This window comes from Chaetodon trifascialis, chromosome 16, assembly GCF_039877785.1.
Source record: "Chaetodon trifascialis isolate fChaTrf1 chromosome 16, fChaTrf1.hap1, whole genome shotgun sequence".
Taxonomy (NCBI): domain Eukaryota; kingdom Metazoa; phylum Chordata; class Actinopteri; order Chaetodontiformes; family Chaetodontidae; genus Chaetodon; species Chaetodon trifascialis.
In genome coordinates, this window is record NC_092071.1 from 9,828,081 (window position 1) to 9,854,593 (window position 26,513).

Here is a 26,513-nt window from a genome sequence, read left to right on the forward strand (position 1 = left end):
GATATTTTAATGACATTTTATTATAGAATCAAATGAACCTGAGTGACTGAATCTCGCTGGATTCAGTCGAGGAAAAACTTCCTCTAAACCAAACAAATCCCTGCACATGACTCCGTTTGTCAGTTAGTTAATTCGGATCCCCGTTCTCTGACTGATCCACGGGTAGTACCGTGAGACCCGAGTGTAGATGCCGTACTTCCCGTCCTTGGCACACTCTTCCCCCCAGCTGACGATGCCTGTCAGGAACCAAGTGCCTTTGTAATTGGTGGCATGTGGCCCCCCGCTGTCCCCCTGGCATGAGTCCATCTGTTCATTTTGGAAGCCGGCACAGAACATAAAGCGCGTGACGTGGTCCCGGCTGCTCTGTTTACACGCGGTGCGCTCCACGTAGGGGACCTCCAGCTTCTGAAGCTTCGTGGCCTGGCGGCCGAGGAACTTTAACCGTCCCCAGCCGCTCACCAGAGAGCTGCTGGACTCCCTCAGTAAGTTCTCTGTGAAGTCTTTGGGGCCCAGGCAGATGGGACGCCGTTGGTTGGACAGTTCCACTGGATTGGCAAGCTTCAGTAGTGCAATATCATGGTTATAGGGTGACCTCTTGTAATCGTACATGTGGTGGAGATGCTGCTCTGCCACCAAGTGGTCTCGCTCGTGATCCTCAACCTCGTCCACATCATGTTCACCTAGAAGTACAGATTTACATACGACAGCATATGATTTTCTGCGCCATGAATTGTGTGTGATGGGTCCAGCAGCTTCTGGAGTCAAAGTTTACTTTACAAGATTAAAGCAGGCAACATAAAACTGTGGGGAAAAGCACATCCAACAAAGAGCTGCCGCTCACAAAGATTACACGTATTTTGATGATCTCACCTCAACACTTTTACAGTATATGCAAGACTTAAAAAACTGTCAACACACACAGCCATTTGTAGGAAACCTTGCCAAGGTCCTCAGCTTCAAGATCAGCTCATTTTGGATAAATTCTCAATACAGAGACATACATTATCAGATCGTAGATGTCCAAATGGGAATATGATAAATAACAAGAGTGCTGGGCCAAAAAAATACTCTTACCAATTTGGTTTAAGTGATGACGCAATATAAAGATAAAAAAAAAAAAAAGGATTTATGACCCAACTGAAATATAAGTATGGCGTTATATGCTTGGTCTCACAGCAACATCGCTGATAAATGAAATGCTTTCCAGGAATTCACCAACAACAAACAGGTTTCAGAACAGTCCCAGCTGGCAACTGCATTACCAAACAGTGATAAAAAGCTTTGATAAAAGCAAATTTTCACTGGTGGATTATCTATCTCAAGCATCTGTCAAGTATCTGCAACTTGTTTTTTAATACATAAACTGTAACGGCCGCCTGGAGGATAGAAAGAAGTTGTGCTTTGGGAAATCATCAGCTGTGATTTGCAGCTATTGGGATAAAACATGCAAACGACTGACATGGTCTCTTCAGACAAACATAACATGACATCAATTGCAATGATTACGAAGGTGTCTGTATTTTAGAGATACAGATAAGAGATGTAGAATGTGAGCGTATAGTAAACAGTGGCTTTTCTTACCCACTCTTACGAAGAAACCTTGTTTAGCGATTTTGGCCTGTACCAGACAATGGGCGGCGGTGATGACCCATAATTCACTGAGCAGAGATCCTCCACAGAAAGGCTCCGCTCTTTGAAGGGTGGCTGATTGAGACATCAGGGCCACCTGCAAACACACACATAAATACTTAAATGAGCACAAAATGATGATCCCACAGCCAGATCTTTTTTTCTTGCACAGGAACTAAACTCCTTGCATCCTACATGTCCCATAATGCAACATGGTAGCATCTTTTGTTAGGTGTTCTCCGCTTCGATGATTCCACATATTTCAAAGGTGGGATGTAACAAAGTATTTTACATATGTATACATTCAAGGTACTTTACATGAGTATTTCTACACAACCACAATGTATCTTTTATTTTCTTTTGGTTAAACTTTTTTCCCCTTTTAGCAACTTTTTTGCTTTTATATCTCTAGATGCTTGTGAGATATGTTTATACAAGATTAGATGCAGAAGCAACATTCAATAACCACAATCAATAATCACATGACAAAGAGCATGCAAAAGTCTTGAGTAATGTGGTCAATGACCCCATAAACTGAAGATAAATGCATGTGCCTTTCCTTGTTCTGACTCCAATCTTTTCCTCCTCTACTGACTCCTCTTTCCATGCTACATTCCCTGACCCAGTGACCTGGAAATGTTCGGGTGGAGAGATATCGTTAGGTTCAAGCCCATGGACAAGCATCTGCATTCCTGTGGTGATTATGTGCAAGTATACCCATTTTCCAAATGAAGCTTTTTTCTTTTTTACCTCCTTGGGAGAAAGCAAATACCACCTAACTGCATCCCATTTTCCTTCAACTTGTCCCATCTCTCCAGTCTGCATCCCACACTACCTGCCAAGGTATTTCTCCAGGAGTGGCCTCATCGCCTCCCACAATCCTCTGGTCAGTGTTGTCCTGCGCTGTGATGGTGGGTAGTGTGGGGAAGAAAGACCAGTAGGACTGCTGCTTTGTCTCTGTGGGCGTTTTGGTGGCGCTGAACGGCTCCTCGCTGGGAGCCGACCTCACTGAACGAACTGCAGAGGCCACTGAGGCGTTGAACGGGTCTGAATGAAAGTAATCATACACTGTCATATTGTAGTCAGAGTAGTCATCCTGCGGGGCGTTGCCGGAAGAGCTGTGTGCTGCCGACCGAACGTTTAATATGGATCTGGTGGCGGAGGTGGATGAGGTGGAGGCCGAGGTCACACGACCACAGCTGAATTGTTCTGAGGGTAGAAATACAGGCAAAACAAAGTACATATCTGATTATACTTACATACTTTTAGTGAAGTAAAGTACTCAGAGCAGAGTATTTTTACAGTGCTGTTAGTACTTCCAGTTAATTAAGAATCTGAATACTTCTTCCACCATTCCAATGTGTATAATGTAGCAGCTGCAGCAGCGCCGGTTCTGGGTGGTTCTCCGGCCGGAGTCTTACAATGCCCATGCATTATGTTCTTTATTTGACAGCTATAAAGTGCAACGCACGCAGAGTTTATGAGCCAAGCTGCGATCCCTTAATGGGTACCAGGGGGATGAGAATTGTAACATGATGAGTCCAGCTTTCTGTCTTATTGCTGTTTAAAAGACGGCATGTATATCACCCTCAATCTCTTATCTGTGGGAGAGGGCGTTTGTGTACAGTAGATGGCACCAGGATTTAATTTGAGCAAATAAAACCGTGGTGTCAAATGTGGGTGTAGAGGATGAGATGGGTGCAGTCCAGCATCCATATTTGCACAATGGGGTTCTTTTATTGTTCCCATTTGAGCAGAGGTAATGTCTGTAGTGTAGTGATTACAGTGTAAAATATATACATTTGGGCTGTGGTGAGAGTAACAAATGAACTTTTAAATATAAAAACAACACCTGAACAACCCCTTAATGCTGTGTATGGTTCCATCACTTTATTTTACCTGTTGGCACACAGGCCTTCTTGTCTGGTCCAAGCTGGTAACCGGCTGCGCAGTGGCACACGACTTGCTCCGCCTGCATCACGCAGAAATGGGAACATCCTCCGTTGTTGACTGAACACTGCTTGGAGACCTCTGGATAAAGGCGGGAAGGCAGAATGAATCTATGTTGCACGTTAGCACTCACACTGATGATATATTTAAACTAGAAGGGCACCAGAGAGCGCAGACCTCCGCCAAGGCCACTAATCCACTCTTAAGAAGGAATTATGTCAAGATGTGGTTGTGCCCGAAGCCTCAGCATCTCAGCAGAGTTTGAACATTTTCCTTCATATCTCTGGTTGAGTTTATCGCTGCCAATTTCACATCTGGATGTGAGGAAGAGTACATTTTGTTGAATGATATGTGTGTATTTATGTTTGCAGCCACACTGTTGTGCCAGTTATCCCATGAAATCACTGTCCCTGAATGCTCCACAATGACTGCTTTAAGTGTCCCACCCCAGAGGATTGCTGGTACCTGGAGCCATTATTTCTACAGTTGGCTATTTTTTGTCTACATCTACTGGCTTTTAAAATGTATGAGTTTATTCTGCCCGGGACAAATGCCATATCTCACAATCTTAATGAAAGTGAATTGATCTGTGATTTGGATCTGCTTCAGGTTTTAAGGTGTTCTTCCTTTGCCAACGCTAAACCAGTCCACCAAGTACAAAGCAAATTGGGCCAGAAGTTTAAAGCAAACTGAACAGAAAACATGACCTCTTCGGCGGGGGATAGTGAAATGTTTGAGTTTGTCTCATCCAGCCTGTCACACTCACCGATCTCACAGTTTTTGCCGCTGAAGTCTGGTTTGCACCAGCAAACATATGCACTCATTCCGTCCTCACACACACCTCCATTTTGGCAGGGCGGTGGCTTACACTGGTCACCATCTACACGCAAGTATGAAACATACATGCACAGGTTTAGAGGTGATGGTGCGCTTTAAATGCTCTGAGAACTTGTCCTTCACTTGTCTTACCGAGATAGCCGGCCCAGAATTCCATCTGAAAGACAAACGCGGATGTTAATGAGGAAACTCAGAGCTCAGCTATTATACACACTTTGTTATAGTGGGAGAACGGTTTACTCGTGTGTGTGCAACCTACCGTTTTCTCGTCATTCTCAAACACCTCCCTGGCCTCTTCCATTGTGCAGACCTCCTCTATACACTCCCGCTCCAGGTTGTCTTTGTAAAGTACTTCTTCAAGATGGCCGCTGTTGTACCTGCGCTTGCGAAGCAGCACGGTGTTTGCCCCCTGCTGGGACACAAATACAGCACCTGAAACAGAGGAGAAAGGTGAGAACATGCTGTGGCCTACAACTTGAGCCCTTTTCATGTTTATTTCCATTTTAACAGATAGGCACCATTATAAGTGAGCCGAATTACCTATTAGCAATACCTGTTTGCGATGCACCAATGGGTGTGCAGACGACTATCACTTGATTTACTTTGAAGAAAACTTAAAATCTTGTTGATTCTCAGACAAGTTTTAAAGTATGATCTGATTTCTATGGTAATCTACAGGAATTTATTCACGAATTGTGGGAATCAGGAGCTAAACAGTTTAAAGTCGCGCATCTCTGCCTGGTTGACCAAACCAACTGACTCAACTGAGATCAGCAGCATTACTTCTATCTCATTCCAGGACGCTCAAAGTAACACACTTGAATAAACAACATCGTCACCATGTGGACAGGCGTCAAACAGGACTGGTCCCTGTCTTTGTTTCCAGCCTTGATCATAATTTCTAGTCCTGTGATCAAGTGTAGATTTTTGAGAGGTGTCACTTTAAGACTTTGAGGTGAGAGATCAGGCCCTTAAAATGATCTGATGATCAACCAATCTGACCACCAGCCTCCTCCTATATTTTCACATCTCTGACCTTAGGCCGCCTCCTCAATCCATTCCCTGCTCATGTCGTTTACCTTTGTTTTCCTCTGGGATTTCAGCAGGCAGTCCGTACACCTCCAGCAGCAAACCAGCAATGAAAGCCAGTAAACAAACTCTGGCCATCTTGTCGTTGTCCGTTCTCTGTCTGTTTTTGGCTGTAGAGTCAAAGCCTGAAGTCAGCGCTCGAGAGACAGATCCACCACTCCAAAGTGCAGCCACACACTGTTTGCTCACCTGGGAGGTAGAAAGTGTGTGTTCACATTTGTGTATGTGTGTGTGTGTGAGAGAGAGAGGGAGAGAGACAGAGAGTAAGGACGGGAAGAGTGTGTGGGGGATTTTGAATGTGTGTGTGTACAAGAAAGAGAGAGAGAGGCATAAAACTTGAAAAGCAGATGAATTTATTCAGTCATGTCAGATTGAAATTGAGCAAGAGCAAATATTGACTGATGAGAAAGAAGGACATTTCTGGACATAGTTTTGTGTGTGTGTGTGGGAGTATGTGTGTGTGTGTGTGTGTGTGTGTGTGTGTGTGTGTGTGTGTGTGTGTGTGTATTTGATGACATTACCAGCTGTTAGCCATGTTGTTTATCATGATGAGTCTTGTCTGATAAGCAGCTTTTCCAGCATGGCTTACGTGACGTTTCAAATGGAGTAAACACACAGACGCATGCACGTACACACACTCACACATACTCACACACACGCACACAGTTGTGTTTCAGTCATTTTTGGGGACATTACATAGACTTACATTCATTTAATTTAACCATAACCATAATTGCTCACACAAAACACAGATTGCTTGTACTTGTATATTTGCAAGTACTCTCATTGACTTCATACACACTGGCCCAAACTAACTTACTTAGTTTTCACTTGAATCTAATTCTGACCTTAAAGAGTTTCAGAGAGGATGTAACAAATAAATTTCCTTTTACAAACAAAAAGCTAAATGTATTAGCAATAAATGGCATACTTTGATACTTTAATGCGCTCAGGTTTGGCCTCTTCTTAGTTGATTCGGTATGACCAGTAGCTTTGGTGGCCAATGAAAGCAAAACTAGATGGATATTGTTGTGTAACAAGTGATTTTTCTGACTAATCTGTGTTTATGATACAGTTACACAATGCTTAGTTACCATTTTACCCTACTTATCGCTTGTGGCAACAGTTGCAGCTGTCCAGCAAAATGTACAAAAGCTTGTTTTAACCCTTAAATCAAGTCTTAATCCTCAAACAGCCTTTTGGAGAAGTGAAAACCAGCCATAATTCGCTCAAGTTCACACTCAAACTGCTCCTCATGAAGACTGTAGCTATACAAGACACTCTCTCCCACACACACACACACACACACACACACACACACACACACACACACACACACACACACACACACACACACACACAAACACACGCGCGCTAATGTGTCCACACTTTAAATTGTATCACCATTTGAGTGGACAAATGCTGCTGTAAATCCAGCCAGGCAGATCAGCTTGAAGTCATTTAGAAACAGCAGGAATTATATTAAGAACTGCTGTACTTTACACACTGAAGTAGAGAACACCTGGACTCCATGCTTGATCTTGGGTATTGACGGCTATTTGATTAGACTGAGTTACACAGGGTGTGGCTGCGGACAAATCACTGTGACTGACAGCCAGGTCGGCTAGCCTTGAGCCAGCAGCTCCTTGGCAGCAGCGGCCTTGTGTTGACTTATTGGCTGAGGATGATTTAAATGGGGGTGAAGGAGAGCTGCGTCCCTCTTTTTAACGCAGCTTATGCAATCATGAAATTCACCCCCCTTGCAAACTACAGACTCTACAGCGGAAGGAAAAATAGCCTGGGAATTTGAACAATTAGCCCGATCGCCGCCCCTTTGCTAACAATTATGATTAAATCACTCCCTGCTGATTAGTGTCCTGTGGGACCAGATCTGTCAGTGGCGTCAACGGCAGCTTGGCAGTCAATGACGTCAAGCATCTGAGACATAAATGTACACAGAGAGGAAAGCAAAGTGGGTGAAAACCAGAGATGGCATGCTGGTGGACAGAGCTTGTCCCCAGTGTACACAATCCAGTCCAGACTGTGTACTGTTACATGACTGCTGATCAAATTTAAGTAAATCTTGTATTATTGCCTGGAAGTCGATTACATCAGCTTTTATGTAATCTGACTGTCTTTATTGTGAACAGGCTGCAACTGGTGAGGAAAAAACTATTTGAGGTAAAAACATACATTAAAAAACTTGCAGTATAGTGAATGATCTACAAATCATGGCTCCAATCACAGCCAGCAACAAAATATGGGAAGTTAAGTCACCCACAATTAATCAGATGAAGATTTCTATTCATTTCTCAGTCAGTATTATGTATGCTGAATTGCGATGTATCTTCACAGAATATTATCTTGGAGGTTTGGGTGCGTACTCCTCAGTGAGCTGAGTCAGGAGGATGGATGACGATGCAGTGATGAAGACTGTGGGCTCTGGACGCAGGGCTGGGATCAAGTCAGTTTTTTCACGTCACCCTGTCATCAATCAATACAGACATGTCCTCTCTCCTTCCCAGTATAATCATACAGCTGTTTTGCCGCCAGTGTGTGACTCATGAGGTCAATGTCTGTCATTCCTGCTCCCTCACCAACACTGAGTGTTGTGTAGCTGACCTCAGATCAGATCACAGGGCAGAGGAATTATTTTTACTGGCAGGTGACTTGTATCCCGGAGGATTTGTCTGGGTTTTTCTAAATGAGCTCCTACAATGTTAATTTGGAGTTTAATACATAATGAGGGGTATTTCACCAATGACAAGAACATATTTCAGAGGCAGTTTAATTAAATACCTCTCCTTTGCCACACCTCTCGTTATCCGACTTGGTATGATTTGATTCACGTAACGCACCTGTTACACAAAAGAGGACAATAAAAGTTGATAGTTACCAAATAGAAAAAAACTGAATGAAATTTGAAATGTAATTTTACAAGTAAGTTTCCAATGAAGGGCCTGTCTGTTTGCATGAATTCTGACGGAAACAGGAGCACATATGTGGCACTAATAGAGCAGCTGGTCCCAGAACAGTAATCCTCCAGGGCAGGCTTTGGCGGTGAGCCAGCTGTTCTTTGGTCTGCCGGTTCAGTTCGTAGCTGCAGTCAAAGAGCCACTATGACTTGACGTCACAGAGGCGTTACACAAGAGTCAGACAAACTTGTCATATGAGACAATGCAATCAATGCTGTGGGTAAGATTTGCAAACAGCATGACCATGTAAGCTGTGGTCATCAGTGAGGGAACATAAGTCTTCAATAAAATGCAGTGACATCATTGCTGCACTTCACTGATTAAAAATCTTCAGTTCAGGGGGGAAAGGTGACTTTTTCAACATTATGCCCATATTTTTTAAATTGTATTTATTTATTTTTAAGCAATTCAAAACCACTTTATTTGCAAAGTGTAAGACAGCATGCACAGGACCTCAATAGGAACTGTCAAACATTGTAAGATGAAATTAGTTAAGCTTTAAGTATTACAGAAGTCTCATTAAGATCAAGATCTCTTTTGCAACAGAGACTTAAAAACTAATTACGTATATACAAGACAATTCAGCCACACACTTACATCCTGAGAGGACGCACAGAACCTATCTGTGGGACAACTCTTTAATCTCACCTTCTTCCTGCAGAAATTGCAGCTGTAACAGTAGTAACTTCCATCTCTGCTTAAAACATCTGCATAAACTAGGTCTTCCTGAATGAATTCCTGACTGTCTGACGCAGAAACAAACAAAACTGGGGCTACTTCCAGCAGGCCAGTCCTGTTGTGCCATATAACTGCCTGATGTAGGTTAACAGAAGAAACTAAATTTATCTCTGACCCAACTTCTTCACATTGCATGCTAACAAAACGAAGCCTTTAGGACGATCTTGTCAAATGGACTTGAGCCGAATGGTGCTGCAGGCAGAGGAGAGGAGACAAGAGCAGAGGAGAGTCTGACACTGAGCAGATGTGTAAAAGAACAAAGACGGTATTTAACATTTTACTGTTATTAGAAACAGGGTTGTATGATGTGATTGTTGTTCCTGCAGGACATGAGGTCATTGTCAGCTTCATTGACATCGTCACTGTTGTTTCATAAGTGAATGACAGTGACTGGGTGAATAAAGGAGGTTTGTCAGGTGTTGTTTAGAGAAAACAGTGACAGGCTACAATCCCATTTTTACCTGAAGAGAAATACACTACACCCAATAATAAGCATGAAGCTGTCTTATATAAACGCTGACGGAGACTTCAGATAATCTGAAACATACTGACACAGGATAAAATCTTAGTGTGTCCAACTATTTTCCAGCACATATTGATTAAATGATCAATAAACTGCCTCATTTGCATAGTGTTACACTGCTGAGTTTGCAGATGGATCTATGTTTATCGGATTGAAGACAACCTTGTGAATATGGTGACCTTCTTTAAGTCAGTAAGACCTGAAGTGTGCATCCTACTGCAAGAAGATGTTACCTCAGTATTTAGGTAGAGACTCACAGAGTGCCTGTAATTAACATCTTTTTAAAATTCAACTGCACATTGGACAGATTACTGGAAGAACTTGAATAATTATCTATTAACATTTTTAATAGCTGATGATCCTTCATAAGTAAGTAAGGGGTTTATTAGCAGGTTAGAGCCAGTTCCTACTATTACTAACATAAAAATAAATAACTGGAAAATAACTGGCTTCCCTGAAATCTATAGGTGGGTGTTCCAGAGCTTTGAGGCATAATTGACATTGACATTGGCATCCCCAATTTTCTCTCAGCTGTTCCTGGGAACCTCCAATAAACCAACAGCAGATGACTGCAGTCTTCTTGAAGGCCGATAATGAACAATACAAGCCGCTAGTAACTCATTAATACCTTAATGAGTCTTTAGTGCCTCATTTTCAAATAATCCATCATACAAATAGATCATATAAAGTCATTAATAAACAGAGGTCATTCATTTCAGGCTTTCTAAAAAGCCATCAGAGAACACACAATTATTAATATTATTAGAGGAATAAATGTTTTAATGACAATCCATTAAGTCTGCAGTTGTAAATGTGAACGCCTTGTTAATAAGAGGAGGAGGTGCTTCCTGAAAGAACAAAACGACCACAACCTGCTGCAAAACTGAGCTATAAACCATACCTGAGTTATTTACAGCCATTAATTAAGCTTTGAGTTACAGCCCTCTGAAAAGGAAGCCTTACAGGAAAGAAGCGTCTTTAATTATTCCAATAAATACGCACAGGATGTCTGATTGGAGAGATGGAAGAGTTAGTTTATTGCCTTGCATGCGCACACTCTCCTGTCATCTGTCTTTGTCTCTCAATGTGCGCGAGCCAGTGCCGTTTTTGCGCGCGCACGACTGGGAGCGCTCCTGCTGGTTTATGGTGACATCCGGCACACAACGGGCTCTCAAACGGAGCGCAGAGGGACACGGAGAGGGACAGACTAGCAGGAGGGACTGCTGGCCGCCGTTTGCGAAGCGGGGAAAGATAGAAAAAAAAAAAGCTGAAGAAGATGAAAAAGTAAAATCTTGCATCTCTTACCTGAAGTTTGATTCAACAAGCAGCAGCAGCAGCAGCGGCAGTGCTCCATGAGCGGAAAAACGAAAAGCAAAGAGGATAAAGACCATGCCGCCAAAGGTGAGTGATGATGAACCCGAGTCAGATACAGGGAGGGATGTAATGTTATTGATTTATTTATTCAATCATTCGTTCTTTGTCAGCACAAATGAGGGGAATATATGCTGAAGCTTTGCTGAGATCAGAATGCTGGCTACTTATTCCCATTGTCTCCAACAGTCCAGGATACGAGAAATACAAATTGGACTACTTTAAACCCGGTGGATGTATGTTCCAAAATGTAAGCTTTAAAAAACCCTCCAGAAAATTGCTTTTATAGATGGTGCACGTTGTAAACTACATGCTTTCTCTGTATGGCTCTTGCAGCTTGTAGCCTGGTTACAGACTCAGGAGGGGTCCGTGAACCTTGCATGGTGTTTATTACATTGTGCTCAAGATGAAACATCCAATTTCTGTACGTCGAGCTTGTGAAATCACTAACATAGGCTGGTGCTTCCCCCACAGAAGGGTGACTGGCTCCCAGATGTAATTTCAGCAGCGCGCACGCACAAATTCATTTTCTCGCCCCTGGACAGCAATAAAACTGACGCGCGATACACCGCAAAGGAAACTGGGAAACTATCATTGCCATGGAGACAAAAAAGGGAGTTGCCCGCAAGCTGAGCGCGAGCATTCGTCATACTGTATGCACGTGACAAGGACTCATTCATAAAAAGCAGAAATATGTCGCGTGCAGGGGTTTTAATGAAAATGCTGAGGCTAATCGCAACGGCTTCTCATCCCATAAACAGTATTTTATATTTTCCCTAAACATCTGAAATTGCTGTTGATGTTTCTTTACATTCATTCCGATGGTTTTAAGTGGAGGTTTTAGTTTACTCAGTAAACCATTCATCATGGCTTCAGTAGGAGTTTAGTTCATTGGATGTCTGCTGCCCTGGTTATGCCTGCAGTGCACAGCTGTGGAGCGAGAACATAAAGTTTGAGGAGAGCAGCTGGCTTTTTAAAGAGTGGAAAACTGTGCTGATTACTGGACGATAAATAACGATAACGATAGTGATTACAAATCAGAAAACAAGAGCTACGTACAAGGAAGGCAAAAATGAATTCATACAGTAACAATGCAACTGGATTCACACAAATATTGATTAACTGTCAAATTAGTTAGACTGTCTCTCCTGCAAGGGGGGACAGAACTGTAAACTAGTCCCCACAGGAAGTAAGACATAGAGTAATTCATCTTGCAAACAACACAAATAAGTCCAAAGTGGAAAACACGTAGCATCAAACAGTTAAGTATAATCCTCGTGTAGTGTACTGCTCATTAATGGAAGAGGGAAGTATTATTATCAGAATATTGCAAAAATAAAACAAAAAATAAAAATATTCAGGTGGGAAAAAAAAATCAACTTCAGTGTGTTCAAACCTCTGTTACACAATGCCATAAACACTTACAGTGTTTCTGACTGCTGGGGACAAAGTTCAGAGTGTTACCTTCCAAAAGAGACGAAAAACCATGCATGTACTCCAAATGGTTCAAGAATAGCTATCAGTTTACTTAAGGTATGCTTTGGACAGACAGTTTAAGCTTATGTTGCAGTTTTTCTAAGGGAGCTTCTCCCACTCAGTGGATGAAAGAGTACGGTTACCAGTCACAAAAGAGAAATAATAAAAATTGTACCTACAGGTAATGCTTCAACAAGGAGGAGGGAGGAGGGGATAAATGCTTGCTTGGTCACAGATGTGGCAAAAGGCTGGAAAAGCGCTGGATGTCAGTTAAACTTGGGCTGCGATGCAACGGTGCCTGAAGGCGTTGCTTACAAAATGTTTAACTAGAGCTAACTGTGAGTGGCAGATTAGTAATAAACCTTATTTATGGAAACATTTAAACCTAACGGATGCAAAGCAAACACATCAATATACAGAAAAAGCTATAAAACCCAGCCAATAAACAAGAGGGGGTGATTTATACGACAATAAATCCCCTGAGAGGCCAGAACAATGATAACCCCTGCACAGTGAAGTGGACTTCAACACAACAGTCCTGTAATAAATACTGCCTCCGTGAAAGTTATGATTGTGACTGAGGCACAGGTGATTTAACACGTTTTTGATAGAGTGTTAAAGGTGAACCAATATTTGCACTTAAAGTATAATGCAGCATAGTACACCTTCCCCACAAAGTAGAGTCTCAAAACATAACATGGTAGTCTCAATGAAATGGAACATTTCAAGTAACGCAGTATTTGTTGAAACAGTAGTGCATTGTATGACTTTGTACAGTGTGCAACAAGCTTGAGATAAATGTGAACCACTTCCAAACGGCTTGAAGAAATTATGATTGGAGTCCAGTTTAGATGATGAAAGTTACTACACTTACTGAGCTCTTACTGAGGCCACATTCATGACAGTGAATAGTTCACTTCTTGAGTCAGTAACTTAAAACAACACGAGATAACAGAGACAAAGACACCAGTAATGTTTTCAATTACAGTCGCAGAAATGTGTCAAGTCTGTTGCACTTTCCGACTAAAATATCTTCAGCTAAGACTCCCTCCCTCCAGGGTGTACAGACATACAGGGTTATATGTCGTCTTGTACTGTTCTGTATATAATAATGGTGGTGTTAAGGATTAAGTTTGAGGTAGAACAAGAACTCATTAACATCTTGTTCTTAAAGAGATTTGGCTTATAAATGTAATGTGTGTGTGTGCGTGTGTGTGTGTGTGTGTGGGGGGGGGGGGGGGGGGGGGGGCTCACATAAAGGCAGCAGGAGAGGATTCACCATAGAGACACTATTGTTAATTAACCCTAATTGTGACACAGCAGCAGAGGTCAACACTGCACAGCACTGACGGCCCATCCAGCACATCACTGAACCTCATCTGACGTTTCACTGATGTAGTGATATCAGAACCTAACAAGCACAAAACTTAGCGAACTGATTGCCTGCTTATTTTTACATTTACTCCACTCCTTTGAGTCTAGTAAGGTCAGTCGGTTGGTCTGTCTGTCCACATTTCAGACTGAAATATCTCAACAACTATGGGATGCAATGCCAGCAAACGTTGTGCAGACACACACGTCCCTCTCAGGGAGAATTATGAGGACTTTGGCGAGCCCCTGACTTTTATAGCACCATCGCTCAGTTTGTTTTAGTTGCTTTTGTTTATGTTCAAATGCCTGCAAAACTAACTCCACTGGACTTTGTGCTTAGAGCTAATTAGCAAATGCCACGACACTACGCTAAGAAGGTAAACATGGGAAGTGGATTTCATCTAAATGGCATCACATCAGCATTCACCTATTCACACACACACATTCACACACTGATGGCATAGGTTGCTGTGGAGGGTGCTGACCTTCTCATCATGGACTGCTTTCTATCCAATGTGCCCCATGATGAATCTATCCCCACTGACACACACACACACACACACACACACACACACACACACACACACACACACACACACACACACACACACACACACACACACCAATTTGGTATTCATTATGTTGCCCAAGGACACTTTGACATGCAGTCTGGAGTCAGAGATTGAACCACTGAACTTCTCACCACAGCCCAGCATGATAAACATACCTGCCAAACATAAATAAGGTAAATTAAAAAAAAAAAAAAAAGTAATTGCATACCTGTTCAAGGCGACACTGTGGCTATAATACAGCTACACAGAGCTGAGGCTGTTTTTTTCTTTTTATATACTTTGTCCCTTTAGTAATGAGTAACTACATAATAATGAGGGCATTGTATCAAATAATTGTTGAGATGTTTAGATGTAATCATGAGAATAAACACTTAATATGAAGGTGGCTTTTAAAAAAAATGATTTTCATTATGTCACAAATGTCACTGACAGAGAAAACTTTCTGGAATATTTGCACCAACAGATTCACGTTACTTCCTGCCCACAGTTAACAAGAGACGAACGGCTCTGTCTTCCTAAGGCTGTATAATCTGTGAGCACAATGACAGCGTGATGGAAAAAGTGGAACATTTCATGTCAGATGTGTCCACCTTAGCTGTGGCTCCTGGTGTCAGCCTACTCCACCTTTTGTCCTGCCATATGCTACAGTAGATGAGGTCTGTCATGGACTGGGACACCTGGGAGTCCGGATAAAAATAGAAGTGTGACGGTGATGTGATGGAAGTTGTTAATGCACCAAAACTTTTTCTGTGTAGTCAGCCATGAGGTCTGATAAAAGCTTTGAAATGTTTTCCCTTGTTTTTCTTCTGTGCTGCTGACATCCTTGGAAATTTTAATACAATGTAAATATATGTGTGGCAGTAAAAGCAATGAATTATTATTACTATTGTTGTTGTTGTTGTTGTTGTTGTTGTTGTTACAGTTAATTTTCTTGTGTTGTGTGCTTGTACTCTTGAGTTCTCACTATGCCCACAACGTCCCTTTTTCTTTGTTATCTGATGATATGGCGCCACCTAGTGGCTGATAATTCAAATCACTGTTAGTTAATGGCAGCTGATTGTGTCCAAATCTGGGGGTAAACACAAGTGAGGTTTTTTTTTAATCATTATTTATTTATTTACTTACTTATTTTTCTTAATAGACTTCAGTGATTGGATACTGGCTACCTGCCCGGACTGTTGGCCGGGGAGCCTTTTACAAAACATACCTGCTGGCATCTTTGTGGTTTGCTATTTCAAGCCAAGACTATAAAGCTATTTTGGGAGGTGTTATCTCAGTTCAGCTGAGACAAAAGGAGGAAAGACAGAAAGAAATACAGTGAAACACAGGCTCACAGCGGCCCAGTCAGTCCATCAGCTTGATCTAATAGAGTCATTTCCTGATCACAGGAAGCCAGTATAATGATACAATTATGTGGGCAAAAACAACAATAACATTGCTTCCCTAAAAAGACTGTCTTTTGTAGCCCCACAGAGATTTGGAAAATCAGAACGAGAAGCACATTTATTTGCAAGGATAACTTTGATGTTTCTCCTTGTATGAGCTTTACTTTTGAAGCTGCTGAGTGTGCATGTTCTCCAGCTACATCCTGCTTCACTGCCTTCAGCGGCTTTTACAGGCTCCCGCCCTGCAGTGTATAGACACTCTGCAATCTGACATAATTTCTGTGTCGTCTCAGTAATGTGGATGCTGCTGTGTTTGAACAGGCTGCCTCTCAGGAAGCACTGCAACAGCACAACAGTGTAATGGGCTGATAAGACGTGGCCGTCTGGAGTCTGTGTGTAATTCTGGACTACACGGCCACATTACTCTGAGTGTGCTTACTATGTAATGTGCTATGATGGTGCGCACTGATGATAGCCCACAGACCTGCTGAGAGATATAGTGCAAAGCCATTAGGTGTGTGTGTGCATGTGTGCGTGTGTGTGCAGTGTGAGTTTGAATCTATTTTAAAAATCCTTTGATATCACGGACATTTCACTAGTTCTTATTTTTTTCCGAGATGCTATAGATGGGGGTTATAGCTTGTATTTGTTTATGATTAGAGCCTCAACATATGATCCTTAAGTAGCTTTTAGGTTGTTTAAATCACCTTAGTCCAGTGTGAAAGCATCATATATTATCTGTACCATCCTCTTCCAGCTTTTAATTGAAGCTATGTGATGAGCCACTGGACCGTTCCATCAAATGGAAATAGTCTTGCTATTGAGTGCATCATTTTAATCACAGCTTTGCAAAATTCAACCTGACATAATATGTCAGGTTGAATTTTGGTATTTTTGGAAAGTTTGAGATCTCTACTAGAATTTAAAATATAGTTTAATGGGAGGAATAAGAAGAGGTTGAGGCTGGAGGTAAATTAAGGGCAGGGGCCACTGCTCTGAACTGCTGTGTTGTGGACAGTGAAAAATATTTAAAAAATGATTTTTGAGGTAGTTTGTTAAATTGTGAGGCAAATATCTTTCTGTCAGTGTTGCTGTGGATGTACTTTTAATTCAGTCTGCCTGCGTTTTCACAGAGAAAATGTCAGAATGTTTTTAGTCTTGTTCCTTTTGTGTTGCTCCAGTTGATGCAGCGGGTGCATAAATAATTAAGTTTAACACAAATTCACAGCATTTTACAGCTTTTACAGAGGTCTAAATATCCGACTGCACTGAAATGAAAACGGTTTAATCCTTTGAGTTACATTTCAAGCAAAAACGCCAAATATTCCCTGGTTACACCTTTTTCTACTCGCCTTTGTCTCATTCAATAGATGGAACTGATGTTGGTTGAGGTTGGGTTTTAGTGGAAAACGTGAAATTTGATGGATTCACCTTTGGTTTTAGGAAACTGTGAAGTAATGTATTTTGTGATTAATCAACATAATCAGCAGATTAATTGATGATGAAAATAGTAACGCAGTTTATAGTGTACTGTGACACTAATAGAGAACAGTTAAACTGGTCTTAATGTTAATTAAAGCATGCAAAAATTACACCAAGTGAGGAGAAATACATGGCTGTTATGTTTCGGCTTTTGGATGAAGTTTCTGGAGAGTATTTGGTTTGGATCAGGGGTTACTGGAGACTAATGGAGTCGCTACAAGTGCAGTAATATGAATTCAATTTGTGTGTGTACTCTCCACCAGTGTCCACTGAAAGTTAATCTGCTTTGGATACAGTTCTGTTTCACTCTGATGTCACACACACACACACACACACACACACACACACACACACACACACACACACACACACACACACACACACACACACACACACACACACACAGCTTCCTCGATAGATCCTTGGATTTGGGATAGGCCTTCTGGCTCCCTCCCTCTCTTATTGTGCCAGATCAGCGGGGCCTTGAGATGAATCATTAATGACCAGTTCCAACGGCTTAATGGCCTCTAATGTCCTGTAATGATCTCCCGTCAACGCCATGTGCGCGGCCTTAATGGATCCAATGCCGTGGAGACTTCTCCGGCTTGAACTTCGGTAATTCCTCCTCTTTTCGTCGAGCAGCTCACAACAGGAAGTGCGAAAAGCCATGAGCACAAGGCTCCGGAGCTCCACGGGCGCAGCATGACTTTCCCTCTCCGCCGAGCGACCTCAGGTAGGACCGGGGGGAAGGTGTGAAATAACGCGATTTGGCCCGGCCGCTAGTAATCCTGTTAGAATTTTCTTAAAGGCAGCTGCAGGAATATCAGCACAACTCTGCGTATAATATGCGTTGAGAGTAGCTGAAGGGATAAAGATAGAGTTAGGTAGAATAAGGTCAACAGACGCTCTTGAGGTCTGTAAAAGGCTCTTCTCATACACTGCCATGGTGCTTTTGTTGGTGCTGCGATCAGTTTCACGTTCTAGTTTTTAAGTTCTAATTTTCGATGTTTTGATAAAAAAAAAAAAAAAACTGAGTAAAACTTGTCTTTTAACGCAATGAAAACTTGAAGCGCTGTCCGTGGTGCTGAAAACAGCGCCGGGCGCGCCCTGCTCCGCCCGCAGCTAACAGTTTCTGCAAATACACTTTAGACACTCAAATACTTTCATCGGTAAGTAACGACTTTGTAATCCAGGCTTTGAATAACACGTGTATCCTTCGGGGCCTTGAGAATAAATTAATCTTCTAAGCATTTCAGGGACTGAGATCCTGAACTTGTATCAGTGTCCTCCACGCGCTCAGGGCAGATTTCACAACCCAGAAAACTTTTTCAAATATTATATAACTCAACAAAACAAAAGACATTTTCGTCTTATTTTGGAAGCGCTGAATAAGCTGTTTAATTGGCTCAACATGAGTTCACAACAACACCCCCAGGACATCTTGAATGGCACGTCTCTGCACTTTGCTGTCGGACAAATCCCTTTCCTGTCCGAATCCATGTCTGCCTGCAGGGCGGTTTCTTAAACCCTGGCCCACAAAACACGCCAGTTTCATGTTTTATAAACAGATGTATCACCGTTCACGGCTGTTTTTTGTGGTTTACCTTCTAAATGCCTCAGCGGTTTGTTGCAAAGTGTTTAACTCTGTTGTGCCGCGTGCTGCTGGGTTAGTGGGAGACTGATGATGCTCTGAGTGACATTCACGGTCAGACTGAGAATCACACACTCACGAGCCCCTCTTAGATGTTTGCTGTAAATATACTTTCTGCATTCTCTAACCTCCTCTGTCAAATTCTACCGCCTGCAGGGGGCGCCACAGATCTCCAACCAAACCTTGCGGAAGTTTAAATGCCTTAAATCATTGAGTAGGCCAGACGCAACTGCTCAAATTTATCTAAATCCCTTACTTTCATTTGATGCTATAGATGCAACATCGGTCCAGTTTATGTCACTTCTGTGATTCTGTTTGCACATACACACTGTAATTTGTTTATTCAGGTATTAATCCATATTTATTTAATCCTGAAAATAAATTTGTTTCTATGTTTTCCCTCCGTGCTTATTTGTTCAGTGGTTTTCATGTTGATTCATTTCTTGATATTCTTGTTTTCTGTGACATTTTAATCTTACTGTGCTGATCTAAGGCAAACTGTGAGAACTGTTGTTTTCCTGCCAGCTTGTATTTGTATATTACATTTTTGTTACCTCTTGTTTGTGTTTGTGGTTTTATTTTTTTTTTTTTGGTTTTTGGAGCACATGGTGTTTAAAGGATCTCATAAATGACAGATGACGGACTAGACCTATATCTGTCAGTCATTTATTCCAGTTGTTGTTTGCGTTCCTATTTTGATGTTTCAGATCACAGATTGCTTATGAAATCTCGTATGACTGAAGTGTCGTCTCTCGCAGGGAACGCACAGCATGTGGGCTGAGCTGCACAGTAACACCCCAACTATATTCATCTGTACATTTGCAAGGGTCTTACCTAACTGGAAGGCCATAGGTGTAACTTCAACTCTATCAGTCAAGGACAAAGGCTAAAGGCTCCACTTCAGTGACCAGGTCCTGACCCCAGTTTCTGTCCACAGTCCATCACTTTCTCCTCCACCCACTGGCTCATTCTCGCGGTGGGGCTTCATGTTACTGAGTTTGCCTCCTCGTCGGTCATGTAATTTACTGCTCACCACATCCTCTCGCTCTCCAGCCATCGATTTTCGCTACCTTTTCCACTGGCGACCGGCGTGCACTGGCTCTGCCTGCCTCCCAGCGCCAGGTGCCACAGGTCGACCTCCGCTGTGAGTCAGTCGGCTCTTTGTCCACCGCCTCGGCTTCCTCGAGACCCGTTGGACTTGCAGTTGCCATGCGCCGCTGCAGCTGTATCTGCCACTGACAGCTGTGCATCCTTGTCCCCGGGGGGCCGCCTGTGGCCAGCCAACATGCATGAATTGGCTGATTGCCGCTGAACGTGTTGCCCCTGCTCTGGTGCGAAAGCAAAAGGGAACAAAAGGAGAAGCAGCTCATCCCGACTGAAGTGCTGCCTCGGTTATTCACCTCCTTCCTGCACGCTGCAGCCTTTCAGCAGCGGTGAACCTCTGCACCAAAAGAAGATGAGAGCCCCTCCTTCCCCTTTCTCCACTCACTCTCTCTCGCACACACACACTTACCAGGTCTCTCTCTCTCTTTTCCATTATTGTCCCCTCACTTCATTTTTCTTGCTCTGTATGTTTCTCATACACGTAGAATTCCCCTCTCTTCGCCCTCTGTCGTCTTCCTCCCTCTCTCCCCCTCACACACTCAGTACTGCACATCTCTCTTGCTCCTTAGCCTCTTCTTTTTTGCCTCCTCTCTTTCATTCATCATTCTCTTTCCAAATCCTTTTGTAGGTTGTGTTTTCTACAAGTTTCACCCTCTTTCTCTCTCTCTCTGCCTCTCTCTCTCTCTCTCTCACACACTCAATATCTCATTTTCTCTCATCCGCCCCCCTTTTTTCCATTATTCCTCCTCTCATTCATTCACCTGTCTGTCTCCCCCTCCCTCTTATTTCACTGCTTATTTTTCTCCTCCTATATTACACCCCCACCTCACTCCCCTCCCTCTACCCCTTCTCAATCTCCCTGCCTATCACTAATCAGTATTCAGTCCAACATGTAAATATCATGCCACGTGGGGTTCAGGGTTACAGGTGCCCTATGAGAAAGGGCTGCCAAAACGACCCCCTCCCAACACACACACACACACACACACACACACACACACACACACACACACACACACACACACACACACACACACACACACACACACACACACACGTTCACATATACACCAGCACGTCCACTGCCCCCCCACCTCCTCGTTCTTCTTCCTCGGGGCGGGCAGGGCTGCAGCACTTTTATGAACGGCACGGGTGCATCATGATCCCTTTCCCACTGAACCAGCCCCGAACTGTTTCATTGACAAACATTCCGGTTGCTGCATTTGTGTCACGGACAGCGTCGAGGAGCGGGGCATCACCGGGGGAGCGGTGCAGAGCAGCAGCAGCAGCAGCAGCAGAGGAGGCAGCTGCAGTGATCATCAACAACAACCGCCGGTGTCGTTCGCACCAGCTTCTAAGCTGTTGATTCGCCACCCGGACCCGGACCTGATCCTCACGCACTCTGTCTCCCCCCTCCAGCGCTCTCTCGGGACGGCCAGAAGAATCACCCTGAGGGCCGGGGGCAGCAGCTTTTACCACCCAGACCCCTTTGGGGGATGTGAGGTGTCGGTGTCGTTAACGCTCACTCACTGGCACATTATTGGATTTGTTTAAGGGCTTCCATGAAGCGCCCGGACGCGCCGATGGAGGATTCTGAACGCTTTTTAAAATCACGGATATCTGCGAGACTGCAGCGGCCGGTGTGTGATGCGAACTGAGCCGTGGGTGGTGTAGACCCCCTCCCCGCACCCCACACCCCCCACCGCCTTATCCGCGAACCCCCTCCCTCCAAACGGGACGCACAGCCTTGTTTCACTCCACCGGGGGAACATGTCCCGGGCAGCGGCTATCGCCAGCTCCCTGATCCGCCAGAAGCGGCAGGCAAGGGAGCGGGAGAAGGCGAACGCTTGCCGCGGCAGCGGCAGCCCGAGCAACAGCAAAGGCACAAACGAGAAGCCGAGCAAGCTGAACGTGTTCTCGCGTGTCAAATTGTTTGGATCGAGGAAGAAACGGAAGAGAAGGCGGCCACCAGGTCTGAGAGTAGGGGAGAGAAAAGTCGGGAAGGCACGGGCTGTACCACCACCTCAACCATCCTCACCATCACCACCACCACCAGCATCATTACCATCATCACCACCAACCAACACCATTTTCTCTCCTCATTAAGGCAGGTCTTTCATCACTTCATCATCCGTCACCCTCTGGACAGTCTTCTGGCGGTGGCTCAGGAATTAATCCTGTTGCATGACACCGCAAGCATCTCATGTTAATAACTTTGTATTGTCCCGCAGCAAAGTGTTGTAGCAGCATGTGTGTGGTAACTGATGGAGATCTCAGAAAAACAGGATCTAAATCGAGCAGCACTTCAGCTACTTTTAGCATCATGTTTTAGCTGTCAATTATTCTTTGATTTTACTGTGCGCCACAATGCACAGGGGTCAGGGATCGATATTGGACCCTCAAGGCCCACTGATTGGAAATATAAACAGCTTCTCCTGCTCTGACACTTCCGGCTTCTTGGAGACTGCCGGATTTGATCACATGACAGTAAAAAGCAATGAATGCAGTTAATGTGTCTCCTCTCCTCTCTTCCTCTCAGAGCCCCAGTTAAAGGGCATTGTGACCAGGCTTTCCAGTCGCCAGGGCTTCCAGCTGCAGATGCAGCCAGATGGCACCATTGATGGAACCAAGGATGAAGACAGCACATATGGTAAGTCCTACTCTGACCTTTGGACATGGAGAAAAGAATACTGGCCATCCATGTTTTTCCATATACACTGATCTTCTATTGCAAAAGCCAAATAACTTATTTTCATTATTGATTAACCTGCCAAAAACTTTCTCCACTAATTTGTTCATTGTTTTCCATAAAATGTCCATCATAATTTCCCAGATGCTAAGACATCTTCACGTTGCATTCATGTTGGTTTTATCCAAAAACCCAAAGATGTTCAGTTTGTTATCATATATGACGAAGAAAAGCATCGCATAATCACATCTGAGCAACTGGAATCAGCAAATGTTCTGTATTTGTGATTGTGAAAACGACATTTAGTCTATTATGAATAGAATTCTTGCTGATTAATTTTCTGTTGATTGACTCATCGATTGTTGAACTGATTGTTTCAGCTTTAAAATCAGCTTTAGAGAACTTCAGACACCATAAATGGAAAAATGACTGTGTGCTACTCCGATGCTGGTAGCAGTCATAAAAAATCTTTAAATTGGATGTAAACTGCTTTTCTGTCCTGGTATAAAGAACATAAATAAAGAATTAGTGAAAACAAATAAACATTTTTACAAATGTCTTTTTTTTAATAAAGAAAAGCAGCACAGTTTGAGTCATATGCAATCTTAATACCTCAATTTGGGGTCTTCAGAGTTTATAAAGAAAAGGAAGATAAACACATATTACTGCACATTAGAGGCTGAAACTAGGCTTTCATTTGAATTCAATATTACTTCAAGGTACAACAGAACATTGCAATATATGGAAGGTTCAATCAAGCAAGATCTGATTTAGGTCAATTCCCATTTCCCCACTTTATCGTTCCAAACCAGTTTGAATCCAATTTAGTGATAAACGTCACCCTGTGGAAATCTGTCTGATGTGGGAATCTTAACTCAGGCAGTCACTCAACAACATCATTTAATTAGTAAACTGGCGCAGGCTTTTCCTCCAAAGGTCAGATGGCATGTGGCAGTCTAGCTGCGTTAAATGTTTCCCAGTTAAAGAAATCGATTAGATATCCACAGGATGCACAGTGCAACGTTCAAATGGGTGACATAATGAAAGGTCAAACTGGAGCGGTGAACAAATTTCCTCTCGCTGGCTCTATCTCGTTCTCTTTCTCGCGTGCACGGGCTGCAGTGTGTGATTGATACAGCTAATTCAATCCCGTTGTTGTGGTTCAGACAGCGATCACTCTGCTCCTCGTGCACAGTCGGTGTTGCCAGCACCACATATTAATCTCAGCCGCTCCTCAGGCCACCAACTGTTGTGTACAAAGAGAGCGACGTGGCTACACAGGAAGCGTGTTCTTTAATTAGATGATTATATGGTGTATACATCATGTAAACGCCTACCCACATGAAACCAGCCGACTGTGGCTGGATTTGAATGGATAATCCATGTAATCCACATCTCAATATAACCGCAGTCATTATAAAGAACATGGTTGGCTAAATGAGTGTAATTAAACAAGGGCCTGACTCCTCTAACTGTCCGGAATAATTATGTCATCGTGCCGTCTTTACGTGGTCAAAAGCTGCAATGAATCCTAAAAACATTAGTTGACTGCAAACAGTTTTGATCATCGCTTCAGTCACTTTTCGAACAAAATGTCAAACTTCCTTTTTGAGCCTCCGATAAATGAGTCACTGCATTGTAAAGTGAATCTTTTTGGGTTTTGGACCGTTGCTCAGACAAAACAAGCCATCTGAATGCGTCACCTTTGGATGTGGGAAGTTGTGTTGGGTATTTTTCTCTACCTCCTGACATTTTACTGACTAAATAATTAATAGAAACAATAGTTAACAGATTAGATGATAGTGCAGTCCTGTGTTGTTGCTGTAGTAGGAGTATTTTTATTTATGATAGTAGACACAACTCTGACTGTGTGGCTTTTCTGTTGAAACTGGTCCTTGTGCTGCCAAATGTAAACCAAACCTTACTTTGCTGCGTGCCTTTTGAAAATTCTCACCCTTTTCATCCCACGCTTAATCTCAGGAGCTAAATCATTAGTGTAAATCAGTAGCCTTAGCGCCCGAATGACCTTGTAAAATAGCTCCTCCGTGACAAAATGGAGGTGTCATCATACCAGATGCTCCATTGTTATTGATGAGGATTTTTCTCTCTGTTTCCCCTCTGTGTCCACTGTGTGAGTGCTTGTTTGTTTGCGGTGTGCGTCTGCTTGTGTGTTTATTGTGTGTGTATTTGTGTGTGCGTACGTAGCTGTGTTCAACCTGATCCCAGTGGGGCTTCGTGTGGTGGCCATCCAGGGCGTGCAGACCAAACTCTATCTGGCAATGAACAACGAAGGCTTTCTCTACACCTCTGTAGGTCATCTTACACCCACAGACATCATCATCATCATCATTACGCATCATTAGAGACTAAAATTTCCTCTTTGGGTCATGTTGAGAAATGAAGCAGCAGCTTTCAGTGTGACCAGTCTCATTATCATCCTATCACCACGTCAATACTTTAACTACAGTGTTGCCTTGTGAGTCAGCTGCCACTGGGTGCTATAATCCAGTGTCTGAGCCTCTCTTATCTATCCACTGATACCGTGGCTTCTCAGGATTGATTTCAGATCATCCTCCAGCCTCCTTTTGTTTATCTCCCTTCAGTCATTCTTTGATAGGAAGATTGCCTTGTGTCCATTTACACACAGCTCCCAAAATGTGTTTTTATGCCCTTCCCAAATAGACTTACACATACATCCACCACTGTGCATATATCTTCTCAGACGGGCCAGAAAGCAGTGTTGGCTGCAGTGCAGTGCATTAAGTGCCTCATTTTAAAAGCTCTTGAGCGGCAGTGGCGTGTCCAGACTTTTCTGACTGGGGTGGCATAAGTGGGACACTGACTTATGCAGGGGTGGCACGAAGACTACTACTAGATCTGAAATAACAGTCATAGTGAAGGCGACGCGTCCTTTTTCCAGGTTGTTCCATCTGTAAGGTGCACTGTAAGACAAAGGTATTTTCCTGGATTTAGCTTTGATTACTTGAATGTGGAGCAACAACCTATTCACAACACAACAGAGTGGCAGCATACAAACAAAGTTTCCATTCTTTATTATTAATTGTACCTCCAAAAGTAGACTACATGCTAAAGAAAGCAATGCACATTCAAAAACACTCATCAAACCGTTGGTTCAAACTAAGTCCCACCTCTCACTCAGCGGATAGCCATTCAGACTTTTCAGATAATGAGGTGGCCAATCAGATTGCAGGTGCCGTCAGTCAGGCCACCCCCCTGCACACGCCTCTGTTGAGCAGTGAGAGTGGGTGGTGTAGATGCAATAACAAAAAGGAATCAACAAACATAACACTCACTTTCAGCAATCTAAACAAGGCTGCGGGGCCAAAAGATGAAAACTAACACCTCAGTGTAATAACAGCCATGCTGCTACACCTCTGCAGGCACGTATGTCACCACAATATCTGGCCCGTCATGTGCAGTCCTGGATGCTTTGGGTTGTCTTGGCTTCTGTCAGAACGCTGATATTACCTGTTTCATCTTCTCACCTGATATTAAATGCAGAATACACACACAAACACACAAAATATTTATAGATATGAGCTCACTGTTCTTATTGAATCTATTTGGAGATTATTCATAGGCAAAACTTAATTAAAATCCATACAACATTAATGGATGACAGAGAGAAAGAGCTTTCTTTCTGTATCTTT

At 43.1% G+C, this 26,513-nt stretch overlaps 2 protein-coding genes across 4 annotated transcripts in view; one reads left to right on the plus strand and one right to left on the minus strand.

The window, feature by feature from the left end:
- On the minus strand, positions 1–20,507 carry f9b (coagulation factor IXb). 2 transcript variants are annotated; one of them, XM_070983011.1, is made up of 9 exons: positions 19,884–20,507; positions 5,496–5,694; positions 4,676–4,848; positions 4,549–4,573; positions 4,346–4,459; positions 3,529–3,660; positions 2,465–2,838; positions 1,582–1,726; positions 1–680 (listed from the first exon to the last, which is right to left on the minus strand). In XM_070983011.1, the coding sequence occupies exons 2-9, from the start codon at positions 5,581–5,583 to the stop codon at positions 124–126; spliced, it is 1,608 nt and encodes a 535-aa protein (XP_070839112.1). In that variant the 5' UTR covers positions 5,584–5,694; positions 19,884–20,507; the 3' UTR covers positions 1–123. The 2 variants fall into 2 exon arrangements, with proteins under 2 accessions (XP_070839112.1, XP_070839113.1); XM_070983012.1 differs by lacking the exon at positions 5,496–5,694 and having other exon boundaries at positions 10–680; positions 19,884–20,026.
- The window catches only part of fgf13b (fibroblast growth factor 13b), a 19,667-nt gene continuing 4,083 nt past the window's right edge, over positions 10,930–26,513 (plus strand). The window contains exons 1-3 of one of the 2 annotated variants that reach the window (XM_070983014.1): positions 10,930–11,142; positions 22,693–22,803; positions 25,048–25,151. In XM_070983014.1, the coding sequence (XP_070839115.1) occupies positions 11,094–11,142; positions 22,693–22,803; positions 25,048–25,151 (264 nt within the window). In that variant the 5' untranslated portion in view covers positions 10,930–11,093. Of the gene's footprint in view, positions 11,143–21,253; positions 22,126–22,692; positions 22,804–25,047; positions 25,152–26,513 lie in introns of those variants that run through there. The other variant, XM_070983013.1, reaches the window with a different exon arrangement.

Excerpts from the sequence above, each read along its gene's own strand:
- f9b (XM_070983011.1), bottom strand. The coding sequence starts at position 5,583 with ATGGCCAGAGTTTGTTTACTGGCTTTCATTGCTGGTTTGCTGCTGGAG. Across the intron at positions 4,849-5,495 it reads AATCCCAGAGGAAAACAAAG|GTGCTGTATTTGTGTCCCAG; the intron begins GTAAACGACATG and ends CCTCTGTTTCAG. Across the intron at positions 4,460-4,548 it reads ATTCTGGGCCGGCTATCTCG|ATGGTGACCAGTGTAAGCCA; the intron begins GTAAGACAAGTG and ends ACTTGCGTGTAG.